At 38.0% G+C, this 22324-nt stretch overlaps 1 protein-coding gene across 1 annotated transcript in view; it reads right to left on the bottom strand.

The window, feature by feature from the left end:
- Positions 1-2535: 2535 nt before the first annotated feature.
- Positions 2536-22324, bottom strand: part of mrvi1 (murine retrovirus integration site 1 homolog) — a 40248-nt gene continuing 20459 nt past the window's right edge. The window contains exons 15-34 of the mRNA XM_015338480.2: positions 20345-20457; positions 19715-19782; positions 19267-19440; positions 17035-17112; positions 16607-16653; positions 16357-16413; positions 15656-16171; positions 13641-13719; positions 12876-13002; positions 12515-12545; positions 10444-10584; positions 8756-8887; positions 8061-8211; positions 7579-7628; positions 6945-7049; positions 6454-6518; positions 5757-5813; positions 4850-4966; positions 4310-4438; positions 2536-3700 (exon numbers count right to left, since the gene is read on the bottom strand). Of these exons, the coding sequence (XP_015193966.2) occupies positions 3454-3700; positions 4310-4438; positions 4850-4966; positions 5757-5813; positions 6454-6518; positions 6945-7049; positions 7579-7628; positions 8061-8211; positions 8756-8887; positions 10444-10584; positions 12515-12545; positions 12876-13002; positions 13641-13719; positions 15656-16171; positions 16357-16413; positions 16607-16653; positions 17035-17112; positions 19267-19440; positions 19715-19782; positions 20345-20457 (2484 nt within the window). The 3' untranslated portion in view covers positions 2536-3453. The remainder of the gene's footprint in view (positions 3701-4309; positions 4439-4849; positions 4967-5756; positions 5814-6453; positions 6519-6944; positions 7050-7578; positions 7629-8060; positions 8212-8755; positions 8888-10443; positions 10585-12514; positions 12546-12875; positions 13003-13640; positions 13720-15655; positions 16172-16356; positions 16414-16606; positions 16654-17034; positions 17113-19266; positions 19441-19714; positions 19783-20344; positions 20458-22324) is intronic.

Genomic DNA, 22324 nt, shown 5'->3' with positions numbered 1-22324 from the left:
GCCTATATGAAGACTTTTCTGCCAATTAAACACTCCCTAGTTTGGCTGGCAGACAAGTTTATTAGATTCCTTCCTTGTGTACACTAATATTTTCCTATTCCCTTCTGCCATGAAACCATTTGGTATAATATGTTCTCTTGTTCTCTTTAACTCAGCATTAGACATTGGGCAATATCCCCCTTTGCAATAGCTCACAGCAAAACACTTCCACTGGGATGTGACATTATCAGCACTTCAAAGGAAATGATGCTGTCTAATCCTGAAGAAGGACAACATCTACTCGACAATCCATTGTGTCCCTGCCAAACAGGAGATTTCATGGAATTTTATTACATATATCCTGGAATTTTCTAATTCCAGGACATACATTATGTAATTACGTTGTATGAAAATATTCTATACTAAAATAATGTGGCTCCTACAATGTACTGTAAGTAGAGTTATTTAGCACAATTTTCACCATATGTTGACCAGCACATTTTTTTGTCTTGTTCATCCTTACTTGCCACATAAATTAATGCAACAGAGTGTTGTAGACATGGATTATACCTCAGACCCCACATTTCCCTCAGTTCGGACACCAATAACTGTTAATCAGAGAGGCAGGTCAGCTTGTAGTTTTACTTTGGAACACAATAATATGAGAAAGCTTACAAACAAGAGGAAGCCATTTTATTTATCTAGCTCAGTCAATCTTTAGTAGCTCATTGATTTGAGGGTGTCATTCAGACATTACTTCAAAAAAACAAAGGTATCCATTTTAAATGCACTTTCTCTTCATTCGTTTATAGGGCTAACTTCGTCGATGACCTTAAGGATTTTCAATATTTGTATCAATTTTCATGGTGTGTCATAGCAGTACATTCTTTTGATCATAGGAATATACTTCCTTTAAAGATTAAAGAACAGCTTTATGTTTAATGAGATGTCTTTTTTGTTCCTATATGAAGCACACTTTTTCTTTGGGAATTGTGACTGATCAACAAAGGAGAGAAAACATGAAAATATTTTCAGTACAGGATGCTGTAGTTCAAATGTGCAAATGTGACAGAATCACAGTCCAAGATCCCAAATGCCATGCCTTTTAATGTGAAAAATGGCCTTGTTTCAGATTTCATTAGTGATTTCCTGAATAAAACAAAACAAATTGGTGCGCTGAAAGAGAGAAAATATCCACCACTTTATAACGAAAAAACAAAAGATGTTGTTGACAACTGCAATTACCTCATCATTCCACACCACAAAAATCAGTGGAGACTGGCTCTGAAAATTCTTACCAAACAAAGAGTTATTTCAGAGCCTTTCCTTCCAGAACTGTTACTGAAAGTCACTGTGAAGAGGAAAGTTGTGTCACAGACAAGGTAGGAGTTATACAAGAAATTAAATTCATGTTTTTGAGGATCGTAATGATGGTTTCAAAATTTAATCTGGGAAAATGGATAACAAATGAAGGAAGTGATTGTGAATATCTATTCCCACTCATGCTTCAGGCAAAACGCTTTGGAGTGGTATCAGATTATATTTCTGTACAAGACTAAAAAATATTGTGTTTTTTTCCACATTACTGGCAAGGTGCTGCTTAATGAAAGCAATTCATGCCTTACTTCCATCGTCAACTTTGAACAAGGATGTTATGCCATTCAAAATTATACATTATAAAAGTTACAAATAAGAGAAGGCCAATTGGCACATCTAGCAGGTGTCTTTAGATACAGTAGGTGGGTTCCAGTAAAACAGACACACAGTAAGTTAGATAAAAACACTGCCCTTTCACAGTTTCAGAAAACCTGAAACATCTAAAACATGAAATTCCTCTCTTCCTCCAATGCAGGCACATAAAAGGATCTGACATCTTACGTAGAAGTCTTGGATAGACCAACAGAAAGCCTGCATTTCTTGGTTCTTAGATGTCAGGAAGGGAGACAATTGGTCAGGTGCTAGAGGATGGCACATCATTCCCCACTGCTTCTAGAACCAACATCTTGACTGAACCTACCACCCTTATAAAGCAGTTTGTAGTTTATTGATGTGAAGAGGATTTCATCCAGTCATTTCTGGAATGAAGCCAGTTTACCTGCTTCAATAACCTGGCTAAGTAGGGTGTTCTATAGTCCCACAAACGTTTGTGTAAAGACCGGTCTTCAATTGTATTTGCACAAGAAAAGATAATAAACAGTTCTGTGTTATTTTGGGGAGCATACATTCCCTCTCCATAACTACCTTCCATTAGTTATCTTTCCAGAATTATGAGTTAAATATCATTTTTAACCTGGAGACTTGGGTGTAAGTACTTTTTTGTTTCCTTCATTTTACTAGATTATAGTTCTCTGTAATTTTCAGAGCTTTTAAACTCACTTGATTCAAAACATGCCTTATATTCAAAGGCTACCGTGTTTTGTAAATACTTGATAGAAGTAATATTAAAAAACAAACACACAAATTTAGCTGCACAGTACAGCAAAAGGTTTTGAATTTCCCTCTGTCAATATGCCCAGAGTGCAGTACCCTCTTTGTCAAATGAACGATTTGCAAAAAGAGGATTTAAGGCATCTTTATTAAGACTCAAGTATGGTGGCACTATACAGTACAAGGTAGGCACACATGTGCAAATGTTTACAATGATAAATAATAACAACATTAATAATACCAGTAATAAAAAGAAATGTTGTCATGCGGTTCAAAAATAGTGCTCTTTCATATCTGAAAATCTCTCTGACAGGATCAGTGCTGTGAAAAAAATAAAATCAAAAACAGTTTGTGTACATCTCCTACAAAAATATTGCACTTTTTAAAACTATATTGGAATAACCTAACAAGTTCATCTTCAAACTAAGTCTCTCTTTAAATACTAATATAGAATATTTTATCTAGCAAAATTACAAAGGTTTTTCTTTAAAAAAATTAAATACTTCCGTACATCACTGCTTGTCCTTATCTAACCTGAGAAGACTGCTGATAGCAAGTTTAGTTTCTCCCTGGCAAGCATTACATTAATCCCATCAAAGTATCTGTCCCAAAATAGCTTGTGTGATAATCACCCCCACATGATTAGACAGCCCTTTGTTGTCATTGACTGAAATCAAGCAACAGGTTTTTCCTGAACAGGAGCTACTGTATGATACACAAATTCACTCAAATCAAGGAAGTTATCAAACTGTTTGTTTCAAAGAATGAGACTAATAACTTTACCACGTTTCTCCTGCAGAAATTGATCCCTTAAGTTATCTACAATATTGTTTTATCAAAAAGATCTGTGAGCGTCACTAAAATGTACAAAATACTTCTTTCCCCAAATGTTTCTTCTTCTCACAATTCACCACTTATTGTCAGATATCTATGTTTTTAGAGGATAATCCTTTTACTGTTCATGCCATGAGCCCAGAATTGTCTTTTAATATCAAGTCAGTTTTGCGGATACAGAGCATGTTGAAGTGGAAGAGGGATTGATCTGTGTTATTCAGGTGTGGGATTTTTGGGCTGAAGGCCCACATTCCACCCGAAGTTCAGCTTTTTGCCTGAGCCTCCACCATTTCCTGAAGATGCTTCTCCCAGTTCTTCATAAGAATGACCAAAAGATGTAAAAACACTGATGATGAAAGCAAAAACCAGAACAACTATGGCAATAATCCAACACAGACGATTCTGTCTGAAAATCTTTGGACACAACCAGTTGAAGACACCCAGAGCTTCCTCAAACCTGCTACAAGAAAACAAGAGAGAGGGGAAAGTTCAGCATGGAAAACGCTTTTGTCTTGAACACTATTTCATCTTTATGGAAAAGCAGACTGAAAGCTCCGTACTCTGTGTTATTTCACTTTAATGCTTTTTAAGCACATTGACATTTACCTTTCATTTAACCTCATGCAAATCCTAATTCTTATTTTGACTTTTATAAGCACATTCGGTTCAATGTTCCTTTGCCGACAAAATAAAACATCTCCACCATTTACACTGCCCACTAATTTTGCAACTGTTAAGGCTGTGCAGCTCTTTAGACTTGAATTAAAGAAACTGAAAGAGGAGTATAGGGTTTCAAAATCCTCAAAAGTAAAACAATGGACAGATATTTTTTATGCCTAATTAAAAATATTATATATTTTCTTACTATAAGTGTCATGCAACAGTTTACAGTAAAAAAAGATAGGCATTGCATGACTGTATGTCTACTTGGATTGAATGTAGGTTTAAGCGTTACTTTATTATGATGTTCATCTCATTGAGAGAGCAAATAATTAAGTAGCAACAAGAGAGGTATTTCAGTCCCCTATTCCACATTTTGAACAATCAAAGTTAAGCCAAGATACATCACCTGCTGCTCTTCTTTTCCAGTGTCATTTCTTTTTCTGCTTCTTCTGCGTCTTCTTGACTTTCATCTGCTTTCTCCTCCTCTTCTTTCAGCTCCTGCAGCTCTTTACTTCGCTTCAGCCCTTCTTCATACCTGAAACACAGCCCTTTCATCAGGTCAGAGCCCAGAAAAAAAAACTGTGTTTCTAAAAGAAAGTGAACTGGACAGAAATCAGATTTGTAGACTCGCAGAATTCATTTAAAATACTACAAAATATATTTTGAAATAAACACGGGAAATATTTCTATACAGCAAAGAATACCCATGTTAACAATAAAAACAAACTTTCAAACAATTAAGAGATCATCACAGATGTCTGAGGAGTAAATTAATGCCTGGCAATAAAAAAACACACTTATGCACTGGAAGCATTTATCTCTCTGAAATACTTTGGCTAAATGCTGACTATTAAAGAGGACAAATACAAATGTCAATTTAATAGATATTTAAATTGTCCTCCTTTTCAGTGCATCTTGCTCAGGAGCTCCAGGAGAAAAGCCTCACCCTTTGTTGTAGGCCTCCTCCTCTATTTTAGCTTTAATCTCCGATCTAATTTCATCCAGGTTGCTGGAGGGCGGGGCTGAAGATGTCTCGTTTTCTGGATCTCTACTTGCTTTTTCACTGTAGTAGGTTTAGAAAAGGAAAAAGAAAACATTGAAAGGGTGAAAAAATATAGTAGTTTACTTGAAAAATGAAAATAACTAAGCACTGGCAAGATGTCAAGATTGCATCTTCCCTCCAAATGTCACCTGCTAACCTTTCAAAGTCTAAGCTGTAGACATGCTACCTGACTGACAGTCTTGTATTATGTGAATCGTTAAGATGAGCAGCAGGTTCTACCCCTATTAAAAAAGGCATAGCTGAAATGAAACACTTTTCTGATTTTATATTTTGATTCATTTTTATTTTTCTAAATAAAACTATCTAAACACATTATATACCTCATTGTTTTGTTTAAACTGGCTCCAGTGCACGTTAACTGTCTAACTGCCTGACTAAAGAAGTGGAGACCTTATTTATTCAATGAGATAACTGTCAGCTACTTAGCTATTTCTTTGTCTGTTTTTTTCCCAAAACTATCATGGCCTGGCATCACTTTACTTAATGTGACTGATAGAAGTTTGCCTTTTGCATGTTACACAACTGTAAAAGAGCAATAATGTTCATGTTTTCTTAATCCTCTTTCAATTAATTCTTAATACATGTAAGTGGGTGGTGCAATTAGCTTTTATCAGGTAGTAAAGACTTTTAAACTGTGGAATACTCAAATGGGTATAACAGGGTCGTTTCCATTTCCAGTGCTTGCGTCTCATGACTAAAGGTTTCTTGAGAATTTAAAAGAAAACCTACATGTTGCGTGTTTCTACTCTTTTTAATATCAAGATTAAGGAAATTCAGAATGTGCTCTTACTTTTTTTGTGGAGTCTGGATACTGTCATCCATTGCAGCCTTAATATTTAGATTAAATCTAGGAATGTCACACAAATCAGTTACAGCCAGTTTTATGTAGCAGTTTAAAAGCTATTTATAACCTCACAGATTATCTCCAAAATTACATGAGTGCAACAGCGCACGTGAGCAGAACCAGCACCACCTTTCCCAAGTAATTAATCTTGTTGGCCCTTTCAGTGAACCTCCTGAAGGTCACTTAAACAATAAAAAGACCCTGATGTGTGTCTAAATATCACTGACCAGGGCACGCTAGACAGAAAGTACACTCTCCTCAATTTTTTAAAATGAAATTCACAAATTCCAGCCTGAATATCACAGCAAAGGTCAATGTACTGCAATGTTCCACATGAGTACTGATTTATTAATAGTTACATAATTCACCCTTCAGATGGAGATTTCTCATTAACAGGGTTTCAATAGTATGTTAAAATCGCTCCACTGTACAATATAATGACTCGAATCATTCTTACAAAGCAAATAAACATGTTTAAAAAATAATTTTGCTTTAATTCTACATAGCGTGCTTGTTAAGAGTGAATGAGTGGTTTTACCATCCTTAATCTAAAAAATAAACATTTTTTACATGAGTCAAGGAAAAGATTTTTTAAGCTATATGCTTTACTTGAAAAAAGAAAGGACAAAGGCTTGCTACTTACTTCTCAGTTCCAGCAGCTGATACAGGATCTGAGGGTGTGCTGCATTTTCCACTGTTTGCCTCACACTGGAAACGACAAAGAAATACCATCTCTGAACTACGTGCTAAGAATGACTGACCAAGTTAAAGGTTAAAAAATCGTACCTCATGGTGTACAATATACAGTAGGGCAGGTATTTAGGGTGTTTCTTTCAAATAAATTATGACATTACAAATGTCAGATAATTTTTCTCAAGAGGTTACATTTTGAAAACATTAAAACATATAGATTTGTATTTAATTAAGCACTATGTCAAACGAAAAACAGTGAAATAGTGGTATTTTAAAATATTTAAAGGTAGGAAGGTACTTAAAAGTCAAAATATTTTGAAGTTATAATTTGTGAAATAATACAGCATTCATACAGTGCTGGATTATTTGTTGTGCTCATATAAAAACAACAGGCTCTTTACAAGTGATAGTATTCTGTGGTCAGGAAAAGGATTTACATACCAGTACAGGTAACCCAGGGCCTACAGAGTTAGGGGACTGGCCAGGAATATTCAAGAGGTTGAATTTTGGAACCACAGCCACACTGACTCTCCTTCTTGGCAAAGCCTGAGACAAAGAAACAGACATTTTGGCCTCATCCCCGTATCATTTTTTTCACTCTATAATATCCAAACAATTAAATTTGCATTTGCTTCTAGTACTTCAATAACAGAAATGAAGCTCAGGTTTAAGTAGTTGCTCAAGTAGTGGCCTTTTCCAGTGTTACAGTATATTATCAAAATACCTTTCTTTTCTATAAGTCCATAGAGCATCTAATTATAAAAACATTGCACTTAAAATATCAGCTGGTGGATGAGACCCTTTTACTTGATCATTCTTAATATCCCCAAGCCCAGGCAGTTTCACAGTTCTCTGGCTGAAGACATGCAGATGGCAGTGTTTAAAACAAGTTAATACCTGATAAAATGTAAAAAAACAAATTAATCATTAAAGGCTTGGCTGACTCAAAACAAAAATCTCTTCTAGATCTTCAGGATCAGTAGACGCCCAGAGTGTTGTGCTTTTGCTGCATGACCTGAACCCGGGCAGTCTTCAGGTTGGATGACAGCTGAATGAAAGAGATGTCACACTGTACCTTTCCGAGGGTCAGAGACATAGATCTTGACGCACGTGGGACACCATCGTCTGGAATTTAAAAAGAAAACTGAAATCATTTTGAAATATCATGAAGAACTGTACATTGTTCACTTTACTGTGCGTCATGATCCACATTTGTACCGCCATCACTGAAATACGAGGCAAAAATAAGGATGTCAGGTAAAAAAATACTGAGCAGTACTTACCACAAGTCATGTGTTTGTTAGTTTCATGTTCTCCATCGACTGGAAGACTTATTAAAATGTATAAAGCAGGCTAGTAAAAATACTTCTATTTTCTTGTGTTGAAAAACAGATCTACAGAAAGCCAGAGCAATCGAACATTTGCTGAAATACACACAATGTGTCTAACAATCACTAAAATATGTGAAACTGAATGCTTGTACAATGCTTGAAAAAAAGGCACATTATTGTAAAGGAAAAAAGGATTTGAACCTGGCGATAATGTGTTAATCTTTACCTCCTGTGTCAATGGATCCATAACAACGATTAGAGTTTTGGTTGGCCAGTTTCTTGAATTCAACTAGCTCTGCGTGGTCTTTTTCATATGTCCTCTTCAAATTTTCCACATACTGCAACATCACCTCAGTAGCTTTATTCATACGCTTCTCCTATCGCACAATTTAGAGAACAACATCACTGCAGGTCATGCTTCAGTGTTCATTGTTAAATAAATACTCATTAAGATACTGTAGCATGATTTATACAGTTTAGACTCTATACAGTACATGTAGTGCTCAGTATAAAACCTCAGGGAACATAACATTGATCATTCTAACCCATTTCCACAAATTGGTGGATTTTTATGGTCTCACATGTGCTAGCTAGAGTTAACATAAAACAGAGCTCCATCCTGTCATGAGTCTCCAGACAAACGTTCCAGCCCCAAGTTACAACCTGAAGTGGAGCTGTAGACCTTGCTGCCCATTCACTCTCCAGCAGTAGGCTGTGACAACCAGCTCCTTAATTTGCTCATATTGATCTTGATAATGATTATTTAGAATATTATTTATGAGATGATGGGTGCAGCAGAACTGTATTAAGGAATGAACCAAGGGGAGGAGGGGAGGGGGGGGACGTAAGTTGAGTAGTTTTCTTAAGTAGACATTTTCCCTTTTTTCCTTATTTTTTATTAGTCCGCTCGAATCAAATTACCTGCCGGACAGCTCCCACCATTTCGGCACGGCTGGAGAGGCGCACTGCTAGACGATGGAGCACCACGACCGTCTCTAGGAGGCGCTGGTAGGATTCGCGCTGCTCTGAATTCTGCCACAAGAGCACTGAGCCCTGACACAGGGAGGAACAGAACGCCATCTGTACAGGAAATGGGGATCCCCTCCACCACCACCAGGGGGTAGCCCCAACCTGGATGATGCGACGGCAGCCAGAGTGCGCCAGTACACTGCCCACACACCAGCTAACAGTGTGGAGCAGAACAGAGTGATGGAGCTTATTCATAGATGGGGGTTATTAGAAGGCCATGATGGGTAAAGGCCAATGGGAAATTTGGCCAGGACACCGGGGTAACACCCCTACTCTTTTCGAGAAATGCCCTGGGATTTTCAATGACCAGAGAGGGTCAGGATTGTATTATGTCTCATTCGAAAGACGGCGCCTTTTTTTAACAGTATAGTGTCCCCGTCACTTTACTGGCGCATTAGGACCCACAGACGGCAGGGTGAGCGCCCCCTGCTGACACAGATAACACCTCTTCCAGCAGCAGCCTTAGCTTTCCCAGGAGGCCTCAGGACCAGGCTCACCTGCTGAGCTTCAGTGGGCTGCCAGTAGTGAGTTGCAGGGTGATATGGCTGCTGGCGAATTTTACTTTCCCGGGTTTAAGAATAATCATCCACAACACAGAACTCTAAAAGGAGTTAAACAGTTTGTATTTTAAGGTGCAGTTGATTATCACATCTACCACACCTGACTTTGTAAAGAAATTATAATAAGATAAGGATGTAATAGCTGTCTTTTTCTGGCATTTAATTTCTGATTTAATTACATGCTCCTTTATCAGTGTCCATATTTTGCATTACGTTTTACAAACATAATTGTATGACCAGAAGTAGCAATTTCTCCCATTAGACCTATACTTGGAGAACACCTGATTCATTCTGATTCTTTCACAACATAGTTTTAAACACCCCATAAGGAATTTGCCTGTGCTATCTCTAGTGTGTGTCACTAAGGTCACAAGGATTGTTTACAAAAGATGTTGCAACAGGTATTGACATTGTTGACTAAAGAAATCCTCCCAGCCAACGCCCAACTCCGCCCAGCAAGCAAAATGTCTAGACAATGTCTGAATGTTTGCAACAGCAAAATGTGACTGACTGCCATGAGCACAATAGCCTGGATATTAACTCTAAACTCTGCCTCTGGCTCCCCCTAGTGGGAAGGGCAAGACTCCATTTTGGCTCAGGCAGAGTCAGAGTCTGTAACCTTAATACAAAATGGTGGACAATAAAAAAGGAAGATATGACATGACAATGCAGTATCATGTGATAATTTCCGAAAGCCAGACAACACCACCAAAAACGGTAGTGACGATCTGGAACATCGTTACACAGGTGAGTGTAAACAGACCTGTGCAAAGATAAATGTGTAAGGATGCACAGGAAGCCCTCACAAAAGGTCATGGAATGAAGACGCAGAGTTTGTATTCATCACACTCCCATTTTTATGGATCATACTGCAGTATGATCAATATATATCGGTAGCTCATTGTGTTTGCAAGTGGACCCTGCTCGGTCATTAAAATTTTTAAAAACCTTACTTTGAAAAGGAACGTTAGGAGCAAACGTTTAGCAATGGGTGGCCTGTAGTGTTCTCCTGGAGATTACCTTAATAAAGCCTTTAAAGTCTTCCAGTTCCTTCTCTGTGTTTTCCTCAGTCAGGTTCCTCTCTCTCTCAGCTTGGTGCAGTCGGCTTTCCAGAGTGTAACTGTCATTGCGAAAGGCCAAGGACAGCTGGACAAAGGCGTTCTGGGGAGAGAGAGGACGGGGGGTGACATCCTTCAATTTGACCTCGCTTGGGGAGAAAATAAAAAAAAACAATCTAAAGAAGAATGAAACAGCACGTCAGATTGCCCTCAGTTTAATGGACGACAGTGACCCATGTGCATTGCTGGATGCCTATGAGGTTGCACTATTGCTGATGCTTTGTTGTGCTTTGGGGTTTTTGCAGTGCGAAAGAAGGCGATCGGCTCTAACACAACACATTTTAGTAGAAAGCATGTGTGATCTTCATCCTTCCTATGCTGGTCTGAAAACTGTCACATTAACACCGAGCACATTCACAACACAAGAAAGCAAAAATACCATTAAAAGCATTAAAGAAAGCAAATACCAATGCCAAATGAAAAACAATATTTTGTCATATATAGCACAGTATTTTCTGTTTTTTATTTCTTTTTATATTCAGGTCAGTGTATATCATAAATTGAGAACATGTTTTTCCTCTCATTTCACTGTGTTCTTGTTATATGTTCTGTTTTGGGTGCACTGAAGATGACCTATTTTTTGTTCTTGTTTGTTTAGTGGTCAATTTTGTAGACCATCTGCTATCCCCAAAAATACAGTTCTTCGGGAAAATGTCTCAGAGCTGAATATTGGTCAGCATTGCACAAATGTTTATTAGCCACCTGGGAAACATTACTAAGATCTTGCTGATTTCAGCTTGCATTCAGATTTCAGCTGGGAAAAATCTTATCAGAAGTTGTTTGTGCTGGAACACAACCGGTACAACAACTGGTAGCTCACTATTTTAAAGATAAATAAACTAAATGAGAAATTCAGATAGATAGATAAGCAATCAAGTAAGAGATTAAGTCCCACCAACTAATCTGTTCGAATTGTGAAACCTGATAAGTATAGCTACAACAGAATACTGCATAATCACCCTTGGATTTGTCTGTACTGTATTTAAAGTAGAATGCTTGAACCCTATTAATTTTAACTATGACAGCTACAATAATTAACTGCAACAGACACATTTAAAAAGGAAGATTTTACTGTATATTGCCAGATAACAAGGGTAAATAAAACAAAACAATCAACTTTATTCATCAGTGTTTGAGGCAGCGTTGGTGCATTACTGTGAACTTTTCATTTTGCTTCAGTGTGTTAACTTTGCAATTGCTTGCTGACAATTGAAGATACACTCCGTGTGTCAGAAGCTCAGTCTGAAAAAAACTAAATCCAGAGATGCTCATCAAGGTACTTTATTTCCAGGATGCGTTGGATTGGGTCCCATTGCCCTGTTCCATTTTGGCTCTCAGCTACCTTCTTACAAAGTAAAACAAGCTTTCAGAAAAAGCAAATGACCTGAAAAAATGAGTTTATACAGGGTTCTGTGCAATGCCCACAGGAAATACATGTTGTGGTAGATTGTTGGAATTATTCAGCAGTTCTTCAGTATTCTGAAAACCTCTTCTGGTTGAACTTAACCCACATTGTGAGGCACTCATAGACAAACAGCCAAGAGGATCGTGTTCTCTGACCTCTCAGCAATCGATCTGACTTCATAAACATCCTCCTGAGAGGTGAAGCCAACTGTCAGCCCTGTCTTATCACAGTCAGAGGCACAACATTTAAAATTTCATATCACAAACAGGAAGTTCGACCAATCACACAGACAGTCCTTCTTCCTCCAGCAGCTGCACTGTGCACTGTGTGTGACTGCAGAGCCCACTAACAGAGGAGCTGCACAACTTTCACAACAGTAAGCCCATGATTTATTTCTCAGGGAACATGATTCTCAAGGCTTTAAAAAATGACTGCCGCTAAAAAAACATGAATTTGCCATTTATTCAAACAGGATTTTGTCATATCAGATCCTCTGTGCAGAGCTGTGAAGATGTGTGTAAAAATGTGTGTATTAAAAAAGGAAGAAAATTAACATGGAGATACCAACCTCGACTTCTTTTTCTGTAAGCGGGGGTGCGCTGAAATAGAAAATACCAACTGTAATCAGATGGGGGGTTTTTAGATGTGAAAGGCATTTTTACGTTCAAAATACTCTTTAAGATCATTTAAGTATGATTAGTATTTGAATAGTAATTCTACAGAAAGAGAAAATACACAAATGCATAACACATTCACTTCAATATTCCTTACATCATAAATAGCATAAGTAACTTTTATTCCAAAATAAAAAACACATATTTGTATGAGACTGTATTTGACTGAGAACAGTAACCTATTTAGAGTGGAATGCAGTTATTATGCAGTGAGGTAAAAGGACTTTAATGATGACTTATATATGTGAAGCAAACCTCGTAGGCAGCGCTCTGTGAAGTTTCAGTTTCCGCAGCATGACATCAGAAATGTTTGGCATTACATCAGAGTTTGCTCTGGGCTCCTCTTCTGTAGGCGACCCAGGTGTGGGGTTAGGAGAGGGTCCTGTGTTTTGAAATAAAGAACATTCAAGCTGTAGTTTGTCTGAAGAGAAACACAGAAAGACCAGCACCAAGACCGATTTGCCACAGAACTATTTTTTTTGAGCAAGTCACCTTTTAAGTTTAGATTTTCTAAAAGTCCCTACATGCAACATCTTTAAAATCTGTATTTTGCCTTAAAACCAAAGATTACCTGAATGCATGCTATTCTAGACAAAAAATATTTTATTATGTATGCTCTAAAAATGAGCAAAATTAGCAAAATCTTTTCCCAATTAAAACTATAATAACTCACTTCATAAAATAGTGTTCGATTTTGGCATAACATACATGCCACCTGCTGGTTTGATCTTGTAATTGTAGATATTGAAATTCTCAAGACGTGTATGTAATTTGAGCATTGTAAGAAAACCCTGTGCTTTCTATGAATATAATTTTTTTTTAGTTCAATAAATTAAAATAATATTTTGCTTTACACACAAGATACCCTTTTACCTCTCATTGAATGCCATAATATTTTGCTTTTGTAGCTATTAGACTGATGTTGCAGTATAAAAGATAATTTTGTAATAATGATATAAAGAAGGAAAACATCCCTCTGTCCTATACTGTTCTAATTCGCGGACAGACAGAAGTTTGTACCTCTCTCCTGTTCAGCTGTTTCACTGAGATCTGGCAGCTTTGATCCAATAATGCTTTGGTTTCGCATCAGCTTGTGTTCCTAAACAAAAAAACAGAAGCTCTAAGCTGAGACGAAAATGTAACACTGAGATCCCTCTTTAAAATGCTTCATTTTCAGAGCATTCAACAAGATAAGAGCACTTCAATCAATAATTCAACAAATGCAACACATAGAGGCTTGAAAGAGATTTGTTATGCCTTAAAGTATTAAACATAAATGTAGAAAACAAAATTAAATAATTTTATAGTCAGTTCCTAATCTGATTTGCATTATCATTTTCCCCTGAATTGTACCGTTTTTTCAATCTTTTTAACCTAGTAAAAATGCTGAATGAGTATTACTGGAAGCACAGCCATAATTTACGGCAATAACAAATACAGTTAAAAACTCATGGAAGCACAATAAACTGATAAAGCACAATTACCGAACGGATGAACAACTTTACTCTGGGATTAGTAACAGAGTTTATGTTTACTTTCAGATACGAACACAGAAATTTGCATTATGGCATAGTCTGCCTAGCCTGCTATAGTGTAATTTTAACTGCTAACTGTTTTATTTTTCTTCTGTGAAAACATTGTCAACAAGGTGCTCTTTAACACCCCCATCTGCTGTACCAACAGCACTCTTCAACATAGACAAACATACTGAACAGGAGCTACTCCGTACATGAATCACACTGGAGAGGCTCATTGTGATGAGAGCATTGCTCAGATTTTGCTCTTGCCAAAATAAACATCAGACGTCTCTCTGTCAACTTTCTTTTCCATGGGTTATGGACAGAAACACTGGATCACCGTATCGCGGCAAAACACTTCATGATTATTATCCAATCTACTGGTGCCTAAGGTTAAAACGTTGTAAATCAGTGTTACTCAATATTCTGTAAGAGGAGGAACTACAGATGCCCCATATTACTCTTTAAGCTTGCAGTTAAAGACTGAAATAAAATTAAGTTATAGTTTCTGCTACAGTGGTATCTTGCAAGCTTATGATTCATTTTTGTCTCTTTTTTGTTTCCATTCTAACTTAACCTGAATCATTCATTTACAGTACATCTATGTTTTCAAACACTCTCAAAGACCCATGCCAACATACTCCAATGGGAATGCCACTCTCATAAATCATGAGGACGTGTAAGAATGAGTAAATAGAGAGCAAATGAGGCCAATGAGAGGCATTTGAAAGCGCAAGTCCATTTCCTTAAAATACGAGCAGTTGCTAAAAATGCCTTCTGTTTAGCTAACCAAAAATGCTGCAGGAACATTGTAGCAAATAACAATCTGACACTATGGCAAGACAAAGCTTCAGGAAATAAAAATTAACTTTATGTAACAGAGTGTTGTAACCTGATTACATTCCAGAAAAATAAAAATCAAATGATCAAGAATGGAAACTAGTTTAAGTTACTTTACATGAAAAAGTTCAAACAAAATATACTGTATACTATACATATGCATACAGTACATAACAATAGAAACGTAATAGAGACCTCATGAAATGTACCACTATACCACAATCAGAAAACCTTGCTCTTGACATTCAGGGAACATTTCAAAGACATCCGAAACCCAAATTATCCTGAAACTAGGTTCACACCTTTCCCCTTCTCTCAACGACAGACTCATTTCCTTCGAATCCTCTCTATTCATTTGCAGGTTTCGACTTCTCACCTCTCTCACCACCTGATTGCCCACTCTGCCCCCCCTCCGCCTTTACCTCCTCGACACTCCCGGCCTTTGTTCTCCCATGCTATATAATCTCTGCCGACTCCCCTGTCTTTCTCACGCCTGAAGAAGGCTCCACAGCCGAAACGTTGTGTTTCCCTTCTTCTCTTTTCAGCACGGAATAAACCCTTACTCGTTCCATTTCAATGATACTATGTGGTTGCGGAAAGATCACGTGATATTTGTCAAAACCAATATACAACCTCATACGGCCTTGACTGAGCACAATGTGCGAGCTGAGCAGTTACCTCACGCATCTGGACCAGCTTCTGCATCCTGACCGGCTGAACCGGGAAGTCTTTGTATCCCGTAGCCTTTAGCAGCGCGATGTTGGATTTGTCATAAAAGGACAAGGGCTCGTCGTTTTTCGCTGGGAAAGCCTGGGTCCCGTTTCTGATGCTGACCGGTCCTACGGAATCCCAGGACACGGCCCGCATGAGTGGGGGGCCGCAGCCGATGGACTTCAGCTCCGCTGTGCAGGCCCCGGAGGGCAGCGGCGGAGCCACGGGCCCCTTCCCCACGGGGGGGTCGGGACTCTCCAGGTGCTTCCTCCCCGAGCCCCTGCCCGGCTCCTCCGACTCGGCCCGGCCCGCGGACGAAGGGGGCTTCTTTCTCGTTTCGCCGCCGAGCCGGGGGTCGCAGTTCTCTTTTTGCTCCACGGCTGCCTCGCTGGAGCCCTCGTAGGCGCTGAGGCGCGCAGGCAGCGTCCCTTGTGAAACCTTGCGTTTCTCATGAGGCTTTCGGTCCAACGGTTTCCTGGGGCTCTGACGAACAGCAACGAGAAGAAAATATAGAAATGTACCGCAGCCCGTGTGCGATGAATGCATGCGCTATATATATTTACTGCAAGGGAACAAGCAGAAGTTAACTCCATGCTGAAAAGTAGAAAGAAAAACCAGTGTTTCGGATGTTGAGCTTTCTTAGGGTGAAGAAATCGAACAGCACTGACCTCTGGCTCCTGCCCTCTGGTGTCGGACTTCTCTCGGGGACTGGGCACTTCCAGATGCTACAGATAACAACAGAAAAAGGCACACATCAATGTTAGTGTCATGGTAACCGTCCAGGGCAAAGTTAAAAAGCTACAGCGACCACACAAAGCACAGAGCGATGGGCATTTAAACTGTTTATACATTCTGTGTTAGCTACAGGTGTAACAAAAGGGGTCACTGGAATTCCTGGGGAAACGTGGATCTGCCTACCTGATTTATAGGGGGGTTGACATAATTTACCTCTGTCCCATCTGGAGCTAGAAACACAAACAAAAACATATATATCATGTATAGTCTTGAGACTTGCAAACGTGGCTGGAAAAATGCAGTAGCTCTTTAGAGAGTAAGTAGAAAATCTGTACTTGCATATAATGAGTGCAGAAGAGTTAAAACGAAATATTTAAATGTCACTCAAGAAAAGTAATAAGCATTACTATGCAGATAACAACTAAAATATAATACTTCATAGTCAGATTATGACTGGCTATGGTCTGGCTACACCCACAATTTGGGAACGATGCAGATTTTTGAAACTATGAAGGACGGCAGGAATTGAAGTTCAATAAGACAAACAATAGCATGTCTCATATTCTGATTCCTCAGATCTCAGAGATACAGCCAAGGGCTCCAGAACATACCAATCTGTGGGGGCACAGTGAGGGAGCTGCTTCTTGAAGGTACTGGAGAGGAGCGAGGAGTGGGATTGGGCGAGAGACCTACAGTACGAGCAAAGACAGCACCTTGTTAAAATGGTGAGATCCCATTGTGAGATAAATCACCTTTCTAAGGGGAATGCCTGAAGAAAGAGCACAGATGGCAGCTTTAGAGCTACAATCACAACTTGTGACAAGAAAAACCTCAACCATCTCAAAGTCTGTCCTCCGGTTAATAGCAAAACGGTTCAACCAAAAAAAAACAAAAACTGTTAAGTGTCTAAAGAAACATTCACTGTCTGTGCAGTGGCTAACAGATCATTGAAAGATTATTTTTATTCTTGATTATACAGTAGTTTTCAAATATTGAACAATTTCATAACATAAGCAAGACTACAGATGAGAGGCAGGCATTCCGCCCATCTAGCCAATATGGTAACTATTAGTTTATTGATCCCATTGATCTCATCTATCCATTTCTTCAAAGAAACCAGACTACCGGCTTCCATGACATGTCTGGGTTGCTTCTTCCATACTCCCACAAGCCGTTGTGTAAGGAATTTCCTCCTTTTCTTGGTTTGAAATACCAAATGTTCCTCATCACAGGCTCCATCTTCAGATTAAATCCCATGCCAAACTACAGACAAAGCATGAGGCTGTCTTCCAGAATTATTTAACACGACAATTATTAAAGTTGCTTAAAAAATAAAGTTTCATAACCATTTTTGTCCTCTTGACGGACACATAGTACATTTGAAAGTCGGATAAAAAAGGAAACATTATTTGGAGCACAAATGCTTGCGTCTTTCCGTTTCCATGGAGCGAGCAGAGTAAAGAAGCTGGCGCCCACTCAGTATGCTGTTCCAAACACAAATATACCCTGGATGTTAAGGCAAGATAACTTGAGAAGTCAACACACAACAGCAGCAGGAATCAAAATAAATTAGATGCTGGAATGCAGCAAAAGAGCCAGAAAATGCTTCCTGCAAAGAGGCGATTTACAATACCTCACCTTTACAGACAGTTTGCTCTATACACCCTCTATATACCCAACCTGGGTATTTCACTTAGCCTCATCAGCAAAGGTTTTTATTTTCTTCATATTATTACTTTATTAATCTAATGTTGTGTTGGGTCTGATACTGAGGGTATCTGTGCGTACGCTCTACAAGAATGATTTGAAATACTGTGTTAGTCATATTACAAACTGATGAGAAATAAGCTTCTTTTCTAACTTTAAAAGGAACACTGAATGGTATTGACACATGTTCTTGTTCCCCTTTAAAACAGAACATAATTATCGCTTAATTACAATGCAAAAATGATATTTTAACTCCACAATTAGATTTTCTTCTTAAGACAAAAAAATAATCTTAATTACAAAAGGATGGCAGAAATCAAACACTGATGAAGCAATACAATTAAAATAGTTGTTATTGTCAGTATGACTGTAGAACTGTAATAATCTATAATTCTCATTAATAAAGTACTAGAAAAACAGATGGTCCTACTTTTCATGCTTCATTTAAAAAATAAAAAGTGACCTTTCCTGTTTATTTTTTCATTTTTCTTCAACTAACTAACTTCGTTAGAATGAAATAATGACTCTACTTGTGCTCAATGACAAATATACAAATATGAATAATATTTTGGAGATTGCACATATTACTTGTCAGATCTCAGAAGCTAAACAAGTCCAGGACAGGAAAGTATAAGAATGAAAGACCTCTAAGGAAAACCAAGCTGTTACAGTAAGCACTGTTGGTTGGCCAGTAGGTTGTGCAAACCAGTGCCTTCCTAAAGTTCTCCCTGTATTCAGTTTGTGAAGAGCAGGCAGTTCCAAGCGTGTCCTGATCTGCTGCAGGCACATAATGGCTGACACAACTCACTCGTGTGGAACCACACATCAGTGGTCATTCATGATGAAAAACTCTATATAAATGACAGCTTTGGTTTGTAGCTAGCTTTTCACTTAAATTGGTACAGTTTTATGATTGAAACTGCATGGCTGTATGACTGAAATCCTCTGTAAAGCTGTTCTTTCTGCAAATAACTCCCTGTAGGTGGCACAAAGTAAAAACATTAAAGCCGTGCGGGTAACTGTGGTATCTACAGTGCATGATAACATGTTAGAAATCAAAGCCTAATTGCTTTGCCTTCATCAGGCTCTGGCCTTAACAAGACTGTGTTAATTGCTTCCCACATTAAGATCTGCACCTGTTGGGGATTCTGAAAGGCTGCAGATTGACCTTCGACCCCTTCGCATGAGGAAGCGCTCACTGACTTTCTTGGCTTCCTCAAGCAGTTCCAGATTCTTCTTCTTGTCTTCATTGGAAAGTTCAACATCTGGCAGCTGGTCTTTTATCAGGTCAATAACATGGCCTTCACTGTCTAGTGGGACACACAGATGAGAAATGATTTCTTCAATTGATATCACTATACTACCCTAAGGAAAGAAAGAAAATAATACAAGTGTCTATATAAGATGACTGAATGCATAAAGTGGCCATATTTAACATGTGAGTACCACATACTCAAGATTTAAGGATAATACTCCTTGAAGCATGAAGAAAACGACACCAGCAGCATTGACTAGAAACGTAACACTAGTTTAAGAAACACAAGCTAAAGTTGCAGTAAAGGAGATGTTATTTACTAATCATACCAACTGTTGTTATTGGGTTCCCTGAAGAGAATGAGCTTCGAGAGAGCCGTGGCCTGGGACTGTGTGGTCTGTGAAAATAAATTGAAACACTACTTCTTCATCACTAACTAGTGAACACTGTTTCAGTCTATCGACTAATCCCTTTGAAATGCATTGAATAAACATTGTGGAGACATACTTATTGGAGCCAAAAACACGAACAGCTCATAAGGCTCCAAACAGCAACTGTGCATTATCTAAACTAGCTCTTGTATTAATTACCTTAGTTCACATAAAACATGACACATAAACTGTGAAAATGGATGCATGTCGTTGTGCATGCATCAGTTACAGAACGTCTGGGTAATATTATATTCTATTGTCCAGGATGAAGAGACAGTTGACATCTGTCTCTAACTATGTCTGATATGCTGATTGCAAACTCAACCTAATTTGACTCATACAAGATCCTTTCAGTTTTAAATGAGGGCTTTGGTACACAAATTCTCTCAAGGAGTACTCTTTTTGGGACTTCAGGGACTCTCTACGGTTGGGTACTCAAAAGTTGAAAGCACAGTTTAACTACTGCTACATTAACACTTTCTAATATTCTTCTGTTATACCACTTTTATGGCAACAATATCTTATTACCTGGTCTGTTCAAGAGGTTTAGAATCTTGGTCCACAGGGGCACCTTGTCTTGGTAAAACAATGGAAGGAGCAGAGACTGGTCCAGGGACCATTCTGGTCAAAACAGGCGTAAACTACGTACAGAGAAACATCATGCAGATCAGCACAGGGAACTGTGTGTAAAAGTACATAGCATGTCACTTTGTTCATGTCTGGGACACAGCTTCAAAAAACGAATGTGAGGCTAAACATAAAAGAGTGTTATTGATAATGGGGAAACTAGAATTATTTACAACGGTTTTCCGAAAGTACTTTAATGGGAGAACTCATTTTAATTAAGCCATGTGACAGTACAGCAGAAAAACAGCAGAATAGAGATATAAACACGTGGTCATGTTTCCTTTTCCTCATCATTAATGTATTATTGCTTACTATAAACAAAGGTTCAAAACGCACTCCTTCTCAGCATGTGGCTTTTATCAGAGCCCTGAGCACAAACAATTGAAATTCCAGAGGATTATATAAGTTTTCATTGCATTAGTCAAAAACCCAAACTCTGTAAAAGCATACTGTATATACAATATCTCTCCAAAGGACAAAGAGGGTTTTGTTATTAGTACAATTTAAAAAAGACCGCCTAAGGCTTCAGAACATAGGTCTCCATTTTCCAACATTAACTACTCAGCTGTAGGTGCTCTTACTAATTATTTCCTATGAATTTCTCAGGCTATATCCCATCTAACCGAAAATGCTGAAGGAAAATCAACCAGATCTTGGATTCTTAAAGATCTTGCTGATTGCGACTATTTTATAGGCAAATTAATTAATTTCAATGTCATTAAAATGTGGGCTATGATCTTAGTATACACTCGTGGGAAAACAAGTGGATTTTAACTGTTTGTCTTGCTATGTAAAGTAGCAGCTCGGTTTCACCGAAGGGCAGATGTTCAAAAAGCCAGCAAGACAACTTTCCAACTGAAACATTTTTAAATCATTGCCCTATTAATTTTTATATCCTCTTTCTTTACAGACATAAACGATTTCTCTTGGGATAAACTGAAGCCCAGTTCAAATTCAATGACTCATCGCAGCTTTATCTTCAGATTTATTTAAAGAAGAGAAGCTAAAACAGTGAAAGCGACCTTTTCAAATTTTGGTAAACAGAAGGAATCAAATGCCAAGTTTTTTTATGAGACTTTCTCGTCTTGGTTAACAAAAATATTTAATAATTATAATTATTGGATGTAGAACTTTATTTGATAGGTTGTGTCAGAAACAGCATATCTAATTTTGTTTTGAAGTCTTAAGGATAAAAATAGATTATAAAACAGGGAGGGCTATAATTTTACTTTCAGTTACTATTAGCAATTTACTATTTGCTATTGTCTAAACTATTTTATGCTTGACTTTACTACAGTACTGTAACAGAGTGATTTTGCTGTACGTATTAAACTCTGATCTAAAGCACTTTGAAGTCTCTGAAACATACAGAACTGTGTTGCCAACTCCCTGGACACCAAACTTGCTTAGTGATTATAAAAAATCCATTAGCATACTTTTCTAGTACACAAACTGACAAGGCGAGATCAAAATTAAAAGGCACATAAAATGTGTCTTTAAGAAGACGGTTCACTGGAATGGTAAAGCTGTCTTTTTGAACAAAGTTTTAATGTGGTTATAAAACGGCCAGATTACATTGGAAAAATCTGAGGACAAACCATATGAACCAACAGAGCACCAAGAGTTCTTCAAGGACTTAAAAGAAATAGAGCAGAAAGAGGGGTTAAGGTTCTCTCCTCAAGAGATTTCTAGTTCAGACCAGATTCTGTCACATCACAAGCCAATTCTTCTGCAAATCTTCTTGTGTGTCTGTCCATTAAAAAAATGCAAAAGTCCTGTCCTGTTCTGAATGATTCTGCAGCAACAGTTCTTCATTTATAGTTCTTGCTCTAATCTCAAGAAGGTCTTTTGAATGAAAAAAAAACATACTATAAGTCAGGC

This window comes from Lepisosteus oculatus, chromosome 21 (assembly GCF_040954835.1).
Source record: "Lepisosteus oculatus isolate fLepOcu1 chromosome 21, fLepOcu1.hap2, whole genome shotgun sequence".
NCBI lineage: Eukaryota > Metazoa > Chordata > Actinopteri > Semionotiformes > Lepisosteidae > Lepisosteus > Lepisosteus oculatus.
Note: the sequence above shows the minus strand (reverse complement) of the source record. Positions and strands in the feature narration are given on the sequence as shown.